The 16,151-nt window shown below is 36.7% G+C and overlaps 1 protein-coding gene and 1 long non-coding RNA gene across 9 annotated transcripts in view; one reads left to right on the forward strand and one right to left on the reverse strand.

The window, feature by feature from the left end:
- The window catches only part of LOC122571242, an 81,139-nt gene that overhangs the window by 63,925 nt on the left and 1,063 nt on the right, over positions 1–16,151 (forward strand). Inside the window, exon 2 of the long non-coding RNA XR_006317999.1 lies at positions 4,823–5,164. This is a non-coding gene — a long non-coding RNA (uncharacterized LOC122571242). The remainder of the gene's footprint in view (positions 1–4,822; positions 5,165–16,151) is intronic.
- LOC122571239 (tropomodulin) overlaps positions 1–16,151 on the reverse strand; it is a 140,255-nt gene that overhangs the window by 12,133 nt on the left and 111,971 nt on the right. For 5 of the 8 annotated variants that reach the window (XR_006317996.1, XR_006317994.1, XM_043734783.1 and 2 more), the window contains one exon: positions 10,214–15,963. The exons of the other annotated variants lie outside the window; for them this stretch is intronic. Coding sequence is in view for 2 of the 5 variants with exons in the window: in XM_043734783.1 (XP_043590718.1) it covers positions 15,899–15,963 (65 nt within the window). In the remaining 3 variants the exon portion in view is untranslated. Of the gene's footprint in view, positions 1–10,213; positions 15,964–16,151 lie in introns of those variants that run through there. 8 annotated transcript variants of the gene reach the window in all.

A 16,151-nucleotide genomic window follows, 5' to 3' on the forward strand; every position in this document is an offset into this window, starting at 1 on the left:
TATTAAAAGTATTTGCCTCTCTTTAAAAGATGAACTAACTCTAAACACATATATCAACGTATCCACATTCTTTAAATTTATTTCGCTTTTCGTAACAATATCTTTCCACGTTTCAGATTGAAAATTAAGAGTTCCGACCGATATTCCAACCTATCGTTGTGCTCTTACACTCGATCACAATATCACGGTCCAACCAGTCTATTTATATCAATCATTCATAATTCCCAGATTAAAGCGGGAAACTCTAGTCGATCATTATTCTTTCTCGCATAAGCAAACGCAGTTCTAGTTATATAGCTGGTTAACAATGAATGACGATGAAAAAGGCGAGCGTTATTTCCACGCAATTTGCGATTCACTTCGTGGCTGAAGCTAGCGGGACTTTTCACTGGTGCAAGCTTTTTCAGTAAAGGCATCGGCCGTCGCGCGGTTCGGTCGCATTTCCCTTTAAAATGGCGCCGATAAACGCGAACGCGACGAACGCCACCAACGATGTTGGTTTTAGCGTTCACGCGGAATCGCTCGTAGGAACCGGAAATGAAGCCGCGCTACCGTTTCCCCTACTGATCTGCATTTGAAACGAGAGCCGCTGCGTTCGTTGCTTTGTCATTTACTGTTATTGCTCCGATCGCGTTCCTTTCTTAACAAGTTGCAAGCTGTTCTTGTGCTTTCTTTCCGATGTAAAACGTAACGTCTGACCGCTCTCCTCACGTCCCTTTGCCCTTATTTTTCCTGCGTGAAATTCAATTCATTGCACGTTCCAGGTTATAGATTCTCTCAGTTACGGACTAATAGAAATTATGTACGTACATATGTATATGTACATGCACACGTGTATATAATCGTCTATTACAGCTACTATGAATTTGTCCGTGTATAAAGGCTTTAGAATAGAATTTCGTGTATGAGAGCTTTGGGTAATATTATTGATCAGGTTTATTCTGGAGGATGCTTCGAAAAGCAAATTCGTTTGAAATTGCCCACTGAAGCAATAAGGAAGCAGCACCATTTTGTGTTTTCAGTTATATCACTGTTTATAAAGATTCGGACACTTTGGTCAATTTGTGGCAACATTGGCGAATTTTATCGAAATGTACGAACCAATTGCAAATGAATAATGAGGAACTCTCGCTACTATTTTGTGAAAGATAAATTACGTATTTGAAAGCATAGCGATAATTTATTCTAGTATTTATCACATATGTATGATGCAGTGTGCATTAACTATTTAAATGTTACTGCTTGCACTAACGTTGCAAGCGAATCTGTCCATTTAGGAAAACCTACTTAATCTCATTTATAATTTAGAAATAGACGAGTCTGAAAATAAACAGGTTGCCAAGTATAATAGTCAAGGTTTGATAATTTCACCATGGTATTACAGCGGATAGAAGATTATTAAGTAATCTCGAAATCAAACAAATTATTATGTAAAATCACATTATAGTCAGTGTAAAATATTTTATCCGAATTCTTTGCCATTTTAAAGAAATTTAGCCTATTTTCATACTCTTGTATTATAGAAGGAGACATTCTCGAGTTGCGTTGAATTCAAATATGCATCTTCGGATTTCTACAGAATCTTAAATTTCTACCTCCAAAGTACTATTGCATGCAATAGAAGATTCTCAAACTTCTAGAATTCTTCTTCCTGCAAAACTCAGCGATTTCCTATCACGTTTTCGTGAGATTTAATTGCTTCCGGACTTTTATTATTACAGATTTAATGTTACTAAATATCTGTAGAAAATTGTGCACATTTTCAGCCACTTATATTATAGTCTTTGATTATTTCTAGTTTACAAACTGAATTTCTTTAATATCATAAAATACCCACTAGAATTATATTAAACTCTGTAATGCTCTGAAGCATCTCTGATTTTCTATCAAACTTCCATGTATTGAAAAGGATTCAAATATATAAAAATATTAAAATATATAAAATTGTGATACGGAAATTGGAAAACTATCGAGTACAAGCAATGAACTAGATATACCGATAGCAACCCAGATGACTACAAAGTTCCATCTTTCTTATTCGTCCTTTATTTTTTACTTTTCGTTATTCAATTTATTATTCATAAACATTGCATTGTACTTCTTTCTTAATCGTTTTATCTTTTTTAGTTTTAATATATAGCCAAAAGTACTTGCGAAAATCATTTCTTAATCATATTTTATCTTTCTAAATAGCCCTTTTCGACAGATTTCGACAGAACAAATTGTAAAGCTAATTCTCTAAACTTCTACAATATTCAATAGTACACCTCCTAACTTCTATCGTAAAATTTGTAGACAAACGTCTAATTCGATTATCCCTGACATTCAATATTTCAGAATATTTTTTAAAGGAAACTCAACATTGTCTTGAAAGTTTTACGCGAGTCGATAGTCTTAAAATTCACACCAGAACTATGAACACTTCTATGACGACTCAATTTCGTTTCTTCATGAATCTCCGTGCAATTTATTGTCCATCGATCGATAATAACTTTCACGTTCGCATCACCTTTAATCCGATTGCCCGAGTTTTCTTGTCATTTTCTGCTTTTTATCTCTCGCACTGTTCAACTTAGAGTAATTACGTGGGTGCAAGAGGCGACCGGATACTTGTCTCGAGTATGCTGCTTGGATAATTACTTGAAGGTGATAATCGGTTTTACGAGTTCCTGACATCGTGCTTTTTGTTCGTTTCCGCGGCAATACGGAGCACAGCCGTACGTACGACTTTCGATCGATATCCGTTTTTCAGCTGACCCCTTCCGTTCCGTGATTTTATCTTTCAGGAAAAAAGAAACCATCCAACCAATGCGATGCTTCGCTGTCTAGCCGAGTTTACAGCGCGATCGTGAAACAGCATTGCTTTTCAACGCAGAAAATTTACGGTTTATTGGCAAAGATAAAGAATATTCCGGCGCAAAGATGTTAGATATATTTGTTTAAAGCTTTAGACTCATTTAGCGTTGAATATTTAAGACGTGTGCAGGTATTATAAAATTGTGTAGAGCGTGCGAGGCGGAGATTAGTTCTCGAAGTTTTCAGAGTTGATTTCTTCGTTGTTTGAGTTGGATCGTTTAATGGAAAATTTAACTTTCCAATGAAGCGTTTAATAGAAAAATCTGAAACACGCAGCTTCTATGAAATTAGTTTGGCGATTAATTCTTTAATTTCAAAGGTGCTTCTTTAATTTGCCTCCAGTTAGTAGAAAATGGCATTCTATTGATTTATCGACAAAATTGAATCGCAAATGCCGATATCATCGTGCAAAGTGGATATTTGCAAGAAAAGGCAGGAAGACGTTTGAAAGATATTGTACCTCAAATATAATTCTTTTCAATTTAACCTTCAAATGGACGAAACGATAATTTTCTAAAAAATATCAATTTTACTCAAACGGACAAAGTACTCAAATTGTTAAAACAGAATACGTAGCACGTACATAATTGAACAATTATAAAATTGGAAATATCTTTTATTCAACCCTCGCATTCCCAAATATCCTACTCAGTCTCCCATCTATATCGACAATTTATTAAATCTTATGTATTGAATTTTTTAAACTGTTGCAAATTAACAAAACTTTTTACCGGTTTTTCAATTTTTACGTTACGTGTAATAAATAATTTGTGTTGCTATAAAAAATCCAATATGCTTTTAGTCGCAGAATCGCAAATAGGCATCTGTCTTTCGACCAGCAATATCACATTACTGCGGAATATTAATTACATCGCTGAATCTTGACTAGTTTGTATTTTTAGGGGGTGGGAGGACGATAAATCCAAAGCAACGATCCCCTTGCCTTTGACACAGTAATTCGATGGTAGTGTGAATAATTAGTGCACATTCTTTATGCATCTCGCTTACGTATTCTATTTTCCTTCGTTTTCCGTATTTTTCGCGCAAGTTCGTTGCCCGACTCGTCAATTTCCCGACGTTCGCACTCCGCCGTCCACTTTCCATTCATTACTTATTCCACCTCTTATTTTCACCGTTTCCTCGAACCTCGACTGTTCCGAAATTCAAATTGATACTCGAGTAAGAGACAGTGTAAGTCGCCGGTTTAAAAACAAATACGTTGATTGTTGGAAAATTACGAAATAATTATTTAACGTTAGATGTATATTTGCGGTAGTAATAGCGATAGAGAAATTTCGAAACTTTGATCTTTCTCATGAAATTTATATGGGAAATAATTTTTTTCAAAAACGAAACTTAAAGGAGAGAAATCATTTTTTTACATTCGAGTGTCGCAAGAATAATTTCTGACATATTCTAGCGTCTAAGATACCATAAGATCAAATCTTTTTTAAGTTCTTAACACCGTTAGATGAGAAATCTAATTATACAACATATTTAGAAGGAATTCGTTTGTATATTATAAATGTCTATTATATAATTATAATTATAATTAATATAATTAAAATGTAATTAAAAATCATAATACATAATTACAATTATATAATTGTATATTATAAATGTGTATATTAAAAATTAATTTCTTCTGCCAAATATTAATCTTCTTCCATGTAAACTTGTATGCACGAGTTATAAGTTAAAACATATAAGCGTTCTCTAAGATTTTCTATTTTCTTTACATTACCACTTATACTAGTATGTATCTGTCTTCTAATATCTCGTCAAACGAACATCCAGATATTAAACCACAAAGCTCTTAACTATTTTATTAACTAGCGGGAGAAACCTCTCATCGGGGACGAAATTAAAACTTTAAAGCAATGGTTGATCGACGAAATGGATGTTGAAAAAAAGGAACGTTAGCTCTCTCGAGACAATGCGTAAAGTATTTATTTTCGTGTTATAGAAGGAGGCTGGGTTTGCTGTCGTGGTTCAAAGAGCTCCATTAAGACTCCATTAGAGGCGTTGCGGAAGAAGTCCTTCGTGTTACGGGAAGTTACGTCAGCGTTGCACGTTGCAAAATGTCGATCGGCCTGGGGGTTATCGTAGCTCGAATACTTTCAGATATCCACGGCGAGGGTCGAAAGTCGTTCATTTCCCAATACGATCAGGCCACGCCGAGCAGATACGAGTATACGGTTTAATACGACCACGTAAATGTCTGTGTTGTTTATGGACATACAAACAGTGAGACATGGCGAATGTACGGTATAGAGCTTGCAAGAGAATATTCCTCGCGACGTAGCAGGTAATTCTTTTATATCATAACTTTCAGTAAAGCTTTAAGTGACCTATGTTTCGCGTATATCTATATTTTTCATTCGATTATGCCCGTAGAACGTACTGACAAAGATTGACTATTAAGCTCCGGGGCATCTTGTATAAAGTTTGCAAGAAAATATTCCTTGCGATCAAACGAGTAATTCCTTTTCGCCTACGATCAGTTCGTTTTAGAATGGAAATTAGGAATTTTGGAAATTTCTGTTCAAATGTGAAATATTGAAAATGTTTGCGGCAATTAGACTGGCATATATTTACGCAAACTCGTCAGCGGATTTATCGATGTTGGTGCGTTTCTAGCGTATAACGAAATTATTTATAAGTCGGAAAATGGGCCTCTGACCATATTCTTGCCGGACGTCGTTTCATCGTTTTAATCCGCAGACTAAAGCATACAAATGTTTTCCATATATTTTGACATTCTATAGATCCACGTTTTTAGATTGGTTTCAGATTATGCATCGCTATGGTATCAACGAAATTTGAAAACGTTCTGTTTTCACACGCATAATACGTTCATTGAAGATTATCATGGCAAGTTGAAACACCTGCACGATGCCACTGTATGCTTTAAGTGTTTGTAATTTCTTTATTTTCTCCGGCGATATCATTTGTATGATCGATACGTCCGAATTCATATGATAAATAGTTTTGCAAGATTTAACGAGATAAATCACGGCGAGTAACATAGGCGAGTTTGGGGTGAAATTTCGTTTATATTCAATTTTGTTGTAAAGCGCGCGCACACTTTCGGTCAGTGAATTGTTTGTAATAAATTCATTTTACGGAGAAATTGAAGTTGATGTTGACACGTCGAATCAATTATTCGAAACACACACGATAAAAAGGAAAACAAATCGTTGGCCATTTATCATTTTTGGCAAACGCCGTCGATGATTTAACGCGCCATTGTATTACATATGCTTTCTGGTATGGTAACTGGCAAACGCTATGCTTTATACTTTAAACGAAGCGTTGCTTGCGATCAATTTATTTCATTAAACGGTAATTCGTTTATGCGAATGTAAAAGTGCTAATGCAAATTATAATTTCTTACACATTTTTATTGATAATTCATAGACTGTTACTTTCTATGATAAATAAACAACGAAGACGTTATATGCTATATTATATGATACACAATAACGAAATTATTTTGCATAGTTATAAAATATCCAAGATAATAGAAAACTAAAAACCGTCAGAATCAATTTCTGAGCAAATTCATATTCCACTGTCTTTGCTGTTATTTCTCATGTTACCAATTGACGATTAGACTAAACTAAACAATGGGAAGCGTCTACAAGCTACTGAAATGTTTTCACAATCAACTAGAAGGAAATAAAATTCCACGTCTGAAGAAAACATTACGAGAAACAATTTTATTCTAATCTTCGTATAAGAGATAAAAATATCTTCGTGAAAAATCACCCATTTGTGTATATATATGTGTGATTCGTTGAAATGTTTATGTTACACGAGTGTATTATATTTCTTTAAATTTCGCTAGCGTTATAACGATACACGGCTCTTATTATTATAGGCACTTCATTCAAGTTTAACGCAGTTTTCCTAAGTTTGTTCTTGTTTGAAAGCTCGCACAAACACACACACACACACACGATATACATATGTACGTATATACGAAAAAATTCGCATACGTTGATAGCGTTCTTCACGATTCGTAACGTCTGCACGAGATGTTAATCTAGTTTCGTAAAGCGAGTGGAAGTTTCGTGCAAGCTTAACGCGCTAAAAAATCGAATTAGGCGATTATTCAGGGTCCGTGGCGCGTTCCTTAATTTGCATTTCACACAGCAGATTTCCATAACTATAAGAATATCAAGGAAGATATAAAACATGTCCAAGAGCGCGGAAAATATGGCGGCCAGAGTTTATTTTTGTTTTCAGGGATCACGTTCTACTTACGTGAGACACATTTATAAACTGTATATCTCTAACGTGAACATACGAGATCTCAATTCGCGCTACTTGTATCTATACAGCAAACTTCGCCAGGTTTTTCCTCTGCCTGAAAATAAGACGAACATGTGGTATATGCAGGTACGTACGTAGCGGTGTCTATACGCATGTTTCATCAAAAGGTTGCAAGAGAGACGTGAAATGTCAAAACAACGATAACCAGCTCACGTTTAATGTACTGAGCCACGTTATAAGTGACGCGATCGTTTCAGAATATAGACATAGAATGATTTATTAAGAAAGACACACAGCTGATCTATTTAACTTGTTAGTAGATCACGCGTGTGAACGACGCAGAATAATACGATACTTAAAGTGGAAATGATGAAAGCAAGAGTAATTGAAAGGCTCGATCAACGAAAATCCGATCAACAACATTTCCAATTCACTGAACGAGGCAATCGTTCGATAAGATAATTAGCTGGATAACGTTAAACTCTGACCACAGCAGCGACACGCTATAGCTCCAACTCCCTAGCCAGTCTCCAGACTTTGAATTCGCGCGTTTCGTCGAAGAATTTCCCAGTGGACCGGTCGTACAATTACTTATTTCGCCGTTCGTCTCGTTAAGAAGTTTGTATCGACGTCGAATTTTCAAGAAACAAACGATAACTTGTGAAACGAAAGCTACCGACAGAGGAGAGGAATACCTGAAGGAGAACGCATCCAGGGGAATTCAATCATTGATTGCGACGACGCGGCATTTGATTAATAAACATCTCAAGAACGAAGTTTTCAAAGAAAGTATCCGACGAGTTGCAGCGATAATTAAGAGGATCGCTAACTAGCAGCAGCGAAAGTTACGGTGTAGAGGATCGTTAAGGAAATTACCTAATTCGCGGCAATCGCTCTTCATGGTGATACACGTGCAACGATAATCAATGAAATTAACGGGTCGAATAACACCCTTGGGCAATATATTTTGAATTACATCGGGATATACGATTAACGACGTGATTTTGCGGACTCGGCTTGTTCTTAGTCTCTTGAAACGTTTGACGACTCTCGTTCTCCCCTGGTTTAATCACTTTCAGAAGAGGAATGGTTATTCGGTGATGCGTTAGTTTAAGGAGAAATAGAGGTAAATGTTTAATAGTACAACGTACAGTAATTTGTATTATAATGTAATACGTGCATTATGCTAGTTACTGTACTGTAATGTACAGTATTGTGTATTTTTATCTCTTGTTTAAAAATATATACTTCTATCAATTACAATATTTATTTTAAATAAACAAATTATAACGTTAGATATATATGTATAGTAATATTGGGATAGTTATTACATTGTATCCAAAATAGAAAAGAAGTTATGAACGAATGGTATTGTAACGATTCATTTGGCTCGACTTTCTGTACGAAACGAAATAGCACGAGTATGAAACAATTTTACTTAAAAATGTGTACAATTTGAAATTCATAAGCTACACCAAGTATCAAGAGAAATGATATACGCGCTATACCATGTAGATAATAATAATTCTTCAAAAAGAAATTCTCACCGACAGTGAGCCACATAACCGCGTTATTAATAATAAAATAACCGGGTTACAAAAGCTAGAAAATACTAATCTACAGTTCTCTTTCAGGTCTAACAAGCTCGTGCCAAAAATTTCCTATAACGTCTTCATTTTCTACGAATGCCAGCAATTCGCAGAAGCTGCTTCGTACCTTCGAAAAGACACGACGCGACGTAGCGCGATAGGAGCATCGGTCGTGCAATTGAAGCATGGATTCGAAACTGGAGAGACGCCTGATCCCGGCAGCAACTCGGGAATCAATTTGCATTCAATAATCGGCGATCGTTAAGTCGGATATATTCGACGGAGCGTGCATTCCGGGGTCCGGAACCGGCGGCCCGGAAATCGGCACGCGGATTAGACGCTTTGTCGCCCGATAAGACATCCTCCTCCTCCGTCTTCTCATCCTCTGCGAGCTGGCCCCGTTTCCTGGTTTGCTTATGAATGGACCACGTTCCGGGACCGATTCAATGCGTGCCTGTAAACGACTGCATTCAACGGCCATCTATGCGTCCATTCAGCCAGATTCAGACGAACTTGTCGTCGTCTAGAACTTGCCACGAACAAGTGCCGTCGCGGACCACGTGTCCGTGAACCCTTCGCGTTTCTTCGCCGGCACAATCTTGTTACAATAGTCGAATCGAATAAGAAGTTGGAATTGGATGTGTTCAGGCTGCGATAGGATAAAGAAACAATTTATAGGAGAACGTATTTATAGGAAAGTAAGGTCGGTTGTTTTGGAGATAGAGATACGTATGTATAATGTTTCAATGTTAGTCGAAGAATGTGCAATAGAAGGTAAGATAGGTTTGATCGATGTAATCGTCGTTTTCGTCAGCTTTTTAATGCGTTTCACAGATTCAGTTAGTTTTAGTTTAATTTGTTCTTCTTTATCCTTGATATACTTAGCCTGGAACGTTCGCGTGGAATATTTTAATCTTCTATATTTTTCGAGGCTATATTCCACGCTTTTTACGTTGCGTATGAACATTTGGTAAGCTAAGCAATTAAACGATAAATGGCATGCACCAAGGAATTAACGGTGTTACCCTATTTTTCTAGAACATTTGTGCTTTAATGACTTTTAAGTTTCCATAATATAATCGCTTGGAATTTGCATTAAACATTACCCTCATTTGCATCAAATCGGCAAACGTTTCACGTGTTCCCCATTCAACGCATTTCTTTCATGCTGGCATATTTATGATGAACGTAAAATATAAACATTTCATCTTTAAATATACAAAGTCGATATTCGCGTTGAATATTAGAATTCTAATGCCGAGAAGTATGAAGATTCTGCCCTTCTTTCTCGTCATAGTTTCTTAATTGCATTGTATAATACACCTACGCATAGGAAAATTTCTACAATACCTTGGACTACGTTACTCGATTTTAAAATACTCCGCGTTTCGGTCTGTACACGTCTTTGTGTTTTATATTTTACGTAACAAAAATTGTAGAATACAAACCTTCTTCGCTTCGAGTTCAAGAAAATGAACAAACAAAGACTATTTTTACGTTTTCAATGATTTATTCATACTTCGTGTTACAAGATAAGGCTAGCAGCAAGGCTTTTCGATCGTGCGCGTGCATTTTAGTTTCGTACATGGATGCAATATGCGTATCGTGTGCCGGAGTGTGTATGCAAATACGTGAATTACAAAGAAGGAGGCGTATTCGAAAGGCCGCGAGCGAGACAAATGACTATACCGTCATTTTTCTTAATCAATTATTTCTATTTCTAACATCGAGACAAGCGATAAACATACGTTACGCTCGTTAAAATGTCTCATCTTTACTTTTATTTTTCTATATCCATTAACCTCTTCAGGGATGAATCTAATAAAAGAAAAAGACAGGAGACGAATGAATATTTCTTACTTCTCAACAACTGCATTCAGATATCCAACGAGACAGATAATGTTAAATAACGTCATTTCCCTCAAGAGGTTAAACGCGTCGGATTCTCACTTGGTTTTCTATACGTCGTTCATTCTTCGCTCGTGCGAGCGAATTTCTTGCAAAAGTGGATCATACACGCGATTCATTCGTTCTCTACTGCATTTACAAGTCACGACGAAGTATAAGAAATGACAGCGAAGACAATATGTACAGACTGATATCGTATCGATGCTAATCATTAATTAGAATAATAGTTTCATTAGTACCTTAACGAATACCGCGTGTGCAACGATCGGAGATGAGAAGCTATTTCGCTGATCGGAAACCTGAATATAATAGAAACATAACGAATCACGAAAGGGACTTCTCCTCCACCTTTCTTTTGTCTCTTTTTATTTTTCCAAGAAACGATCATCTCCGATCGTTCTTCAACTCGCATATAGAGGAAAGTTTGGTCGAATTTTCTAAAGATAATTTACTTATTGTTAATTTACAGTGTCATTGATGGATTACAAGACTTTTGAAAAAGAAGGACGTCTGGTCAAAGTAAAAGAAAAATCTTCAATCAATGCTGGTGTTTCTAAAAACCAATTCACAGTTTCAATACGAAACAGTTTCTCAATTTTTGTATAGTTTCAAACTGACAAATACAATGATATAAAAGAGTTATTCACCAAAGCCGTCGTCGAAGAATCTGTTTATTCCACAACTACGGTTTTCGCTAACCAAGAATTTCTACCAGCCGTTCCTTTTCCAAGTTCGACGAAACTTTCCACGAAGCATACGATCTACCATTAGGAGAAGTGTGGTAATATATTAATATTACTGGCAAATTTCTTACATCTCGCGATGCGACAAAACCGCTCTGGGGTTTACCACGGTGTGTCTCCAGCGCAAGGACTGCACGCGTTCGAAACGACGAGAGGCGACAGAAACGACTCGTATATTACATTCACTCCCACCCATTCGGTCGATCTCATTCTCTCAGGAACGTTCTCTCGATTACAGACAATATTCGACACGACCGCACGAAAAGAGTCCTGGTCAGCCGTTCCTCGAATGCCCGCCCACGGCGGTCACCGGCTAAAAATGATATTTCACGGGAAATCCAGGCGACCTCCGACCGGTTAATATGGCGGAAAGATTCGTTTAAAGCGGTTGTTACGTGGCACAGCCTGTTACCGTCGTAGCATCAGAAGGATAGTCCAAGTCGCAGCTTGAAATTTCTTCTAATATTATCTTCAGTTAACTCTCGTGTAATTTTGCAGGGGTTTAGAATCGATTTTACTTGGAATTTAATCGTCCATCGAGTTGGCTCGACGATACAGAACCGTGAAATACAGAATAGAAATTTTGGTGTACAGAGAATAAGCTTTATCGCTGCAAGGATAAGAGAAGAACGTGGAACGAATAATTTGCTAGTCCAACATCCTCTTGCACAATAATTTACCAGTTAATATTATCGCTAAACTTACATGTTACAAATTTTTATAATTTTTCGTTAAGTAGATCGATTCACGAATATACGTGGAAAATTTGGTTGTCAAGTTTCATACTTTTCGTTACCAAACTTGTTGATGTTACGCAAGAATATTTATCAATACCTTGTGACTTGTAAAGTTTCTTATTAATAGAAATTAAATAGAAAGCATATGAATGTTAATCTCAGTTGTTGTACACGGTATTAATTGAAATAAGACAAGTTCATGTAACGGTATAAAATATCTACTGTACGATATTTATATACTAATATATCATTCTAACTGTTTTCATTCATATTATCGTCTCAAAAATTAAAATCTCAAAGAAACAAGGTGTTTCGTTTGATAGCAACAATCCACCCCATATATTTTTCAACAAAATCCGCCTAAATTTCTACCGAATGTTATCGCTTTAAAATTGTATCACAACGCGGGGCAGCCATCGAAACTAGCCAAGAACTAATCTTCCACGTCGGAGACGCCATTTAACTTCTTCAGATATTAGTTTCGTTCGCTTCTCGTAGAAACGATCGTTCTTGATACTCTGACAGCTACTTACGAGCGAGGACGATTTTCAGGATGATTTCGAGTGTCGACGAATGAACGTTACGTCAAAGGCGACTCGTTTCACCGAACTTTTGAGGGTGCAACACTCGACGCTCTTCCGATCACGCGGCCCAAGTGACATAACATCGCTCCGTTTCAAGTGTTTCAACAGGAACGTTAAAAAAAAAAAAAAAAAAAAAACAAGTTATACGCACACAAGTCCCTCTCGTTGATCACTTAAGAGGAAAAATGTGAAAGAAAATCGAGATTCGCTAGAGTCTTTTGTTAGACGATTTTTTACAAAATAGCGAAACAAAAGGAAATTATTAGCTCGACGCATGTAAAATATCGTTTCTCTAAAACCGGGCGAATAGAAGATTTTTAACAAAATTTTTAGCAGAAGAATTACTAGACTGACGCGTATAAAACGTCTGCACGAGATTCGAATTCGATTTTGATGGATCGATATCATCGTGAATAATTGGAATAACTTGTATAATTTCATGAGATTAAATTTGGAGAGTTGTCACGAACGTCGCTGAGAACGTAAATTTAGCGTTCGAAGAAGAGACATTTTTCTACACGAGGGAATTCTTTAACAGGTGATAATTTTTATAAATCTGTGGTTAAGAAAAGCTTCCGAAAAAGATCAATGGGACGTTACTTTATATTCGACGTTTTGAAAAAATCTTCGGCTGGTTAAAGTTTCGCGTTCGAAGAAACTACATTTCATATACACCAATCTAATAGAACGAGAAGCAATTGAATTTCACGGACGAACACGATTCAGTTTCATCCGAACGGCGCGACGTCGAGTGCGATCGTTTCACGCGGAAGCATTTACTTGAAAAATCAATTTTACAGCGAACGTAGGTAGCGTCGTACGAAACCTTCTTGATTTGTTTTAAGCAAATGATCAAAAATGAAGTTGTACGCTAGCAAAACAGAAATAACGCGGGCTAAACGTGAACGGTAAGAGCAACGTGTTACGGTAGTCTCTTCGCCGAGAGAGTAAAAGTGGAATTCTTCCAGCGGCGAAACTCGTGTGAAATTTCCGCCGTTAAAGTTCGTGAAAACTGGCATGTGACGCGAAAAAAAATTTCATCGATTCTATCCGCGCAACTTTCGAGCGTTCGGATGAAATCGGTGAAATAAAATTCGAAAACGGGAACGAAACGACTGTGCGCTCGATTTATGTTGACCGTCGATGGTATTGGAATTTACGAAGTAAATTTGACAAAACTTCCATCGAAACGATGCGAAATAAAAATAAAATAGAAGGGAGAGATAGAGGGGGGAGGGAGACGATCGTAGAGTCTGGGGACGACGTTGAAATTCGTTGACCTGCGAAGAGGGACGATAAAGGGTATTGGACGCAGGAAGTGGTCAGGTGCGATTCAGCGGGTTCCGTGGCATCCGGTTGGGAAAACGAGACACTTCCGGGAGCTCTGAATGCGCTGGGAAGGGAAACCGGAAGCGTCGCCGGAACGGCTAGGCTGCTTTCGAAACCAAAACCGCGGAACCCCTTTATCGCGAGAACCACCAGAGAAGTAATCGACGAGATCGAATTCGATCGATAGCGATAGGAAGCATCGAATTGTGTTTCTTAATCTTTTCTTTTTTTTCTCTCTTTTATTTTTTCATGTGGTTTTAACGTTCGGTTCTGATATCACACCTCTATTTCGAATCGATATAGGTGAAAAACGTTCCTGTTTTTGTCTCATTTGTTGCTTGTTAGTATAATTAATTATTGTAAGAACACATAATCAGTACCGAACTCAAGTATAATAATAAGAAAATTCGCTCGAACCGTTTCTTGAGAAATACGATTGGCATTTTTAAATACAATCGAATCTTAACCAAGTGAGTTCTAAGCGAGTTAAAAGATATGAGTTTTTCTCGTTACAACGATTTCCTATTTTAAGTTAATCGAAGAGAAAAAGAAACGATTAAGTAAATAAAAAATATGTAGAATATATGTCACCTTTTTTATATTTATCAACGTGTCAAATTGATATAAGATCTGGATCATTTTCAATTTAGAATCCTGAAAAGTTTCCTTCTACGTTTTTCGTTTTAGTATTACTAAATCACGAAGCAGTCCAAGAATTGAATATATCTTCTTTGAAAATTTGTATCTGTTTTAGCTATGAACGCTAAGTGATCTCGAACGACAGTAGTATTTCCAGATGGTCGAGAAATTCTCGAAGAAAAAAAAAGAAGCTGAAACGCACGGAAGCTTTCGGCACTGAAGCTTCGTTACTTTCAATCTGTGCGTGTCTATTGAACATTTTTTCACTCGCGTTCTTTTAAGATTCTTTAGAAATTCGGACTTATATGAAATCTGGAAGATTCCAGATTTCCAATATCTTCTTTCTCGTTAGTTAAAGGACGAGGTTTAAACTTTCGAGGTTCTACAATTTCCAGATCCGTAAACTTTTCAAATGGTTGATGAATCGAATGTAAAAGCACAATTTGAATGTAGAAACGTTGAGAGAATTTTCTTCCAAGAACTAAAGCAAAAGTCCTGGAAAATTAGAGAAGTTCTCCGTCACTTGTGTGACTTTCTTTTCGATAATTTTAAATATCTCAAATGCAACCAGAAGTGATCCATTTTAAAAACAGATCGATGCTTCGCAACGCTTTGAAAGCAACTTAAATTATTCCAAACTATCCGCTATTCTAGATTTCACTGAGAAGCTATTACATTTAACCCATAACTGCTACATTGAAATAGAAACTCACGCGAGTTCGCTGGTTGTGAACTGCTCTGCAATAAAAATTTAAATTTTATATTCTTATAGGCTATAAGTAAATATAAAATCCAATGTCGTAATATTTTTAATTAATCGACATCGTAAATATAACGTTGTAATATCGTAAATAATGTAAAAATATCGTAGCTTTAATGTTACACGGTTTGTAATTATTAATAAATTAGTAACCGAAGGTTAGCGACACTCAGTATCAATTGTTACTTGAAAACAAAATTACGACGATATTTATAACATTCGAAATATCGCGTTGTCTTACGTAGCAGTTAAGGGTTGATCATCCCCCAATCGCAATCGAATGAACTTAAAAATGAATTGTCATTCGTCTAAACTGCATTCTTTCGAAAATCATATAATTTAAAACTTCTGTCTTATTCTAAATACCAAATTGATCCGGTTAATACAATAAATGGTCGCTGACAGATTACTCAAAGCGTCTTGGTCGCCATGAAAGGTCGTCCTTGTCGAGATTCGTGAACGTTGGTGATCATCATCATCGACGTACGGCCCAGCCGATGGTATAATTGCGGGAAGACCTTCCCGTGCGGTGTAGACGATCTGTGGAAAAAAGTCGCCCATCGATGGCCTTGTGTGAGAACATGTGACCAAGCTTGCTGATCTGGGATCCTCGAGTCCACTGAATCGATCGATCATTTGACGAAAAACACGGCGATTGCGTTTCTTTTCGAAGAAAATTCCACGTATCGTTATTTATATAATTGTGTCACGGAGAACGTGGCTGTTGC

Source organism: Bombus pyrosoma, linkage group LG9 (genome assembly GCF_014825855.1).
Source record: "Bombus pyrosoma isolate SC7728 linkage group LG9, ASM1482585v1, whole genome shotgun sequence".
Lineage (NCBI taxonomy): Eukaryota > Metazoa > Arthropoda > Insecta > Hymenoptera > Apidae > Bombus > Bombus pyrosoma.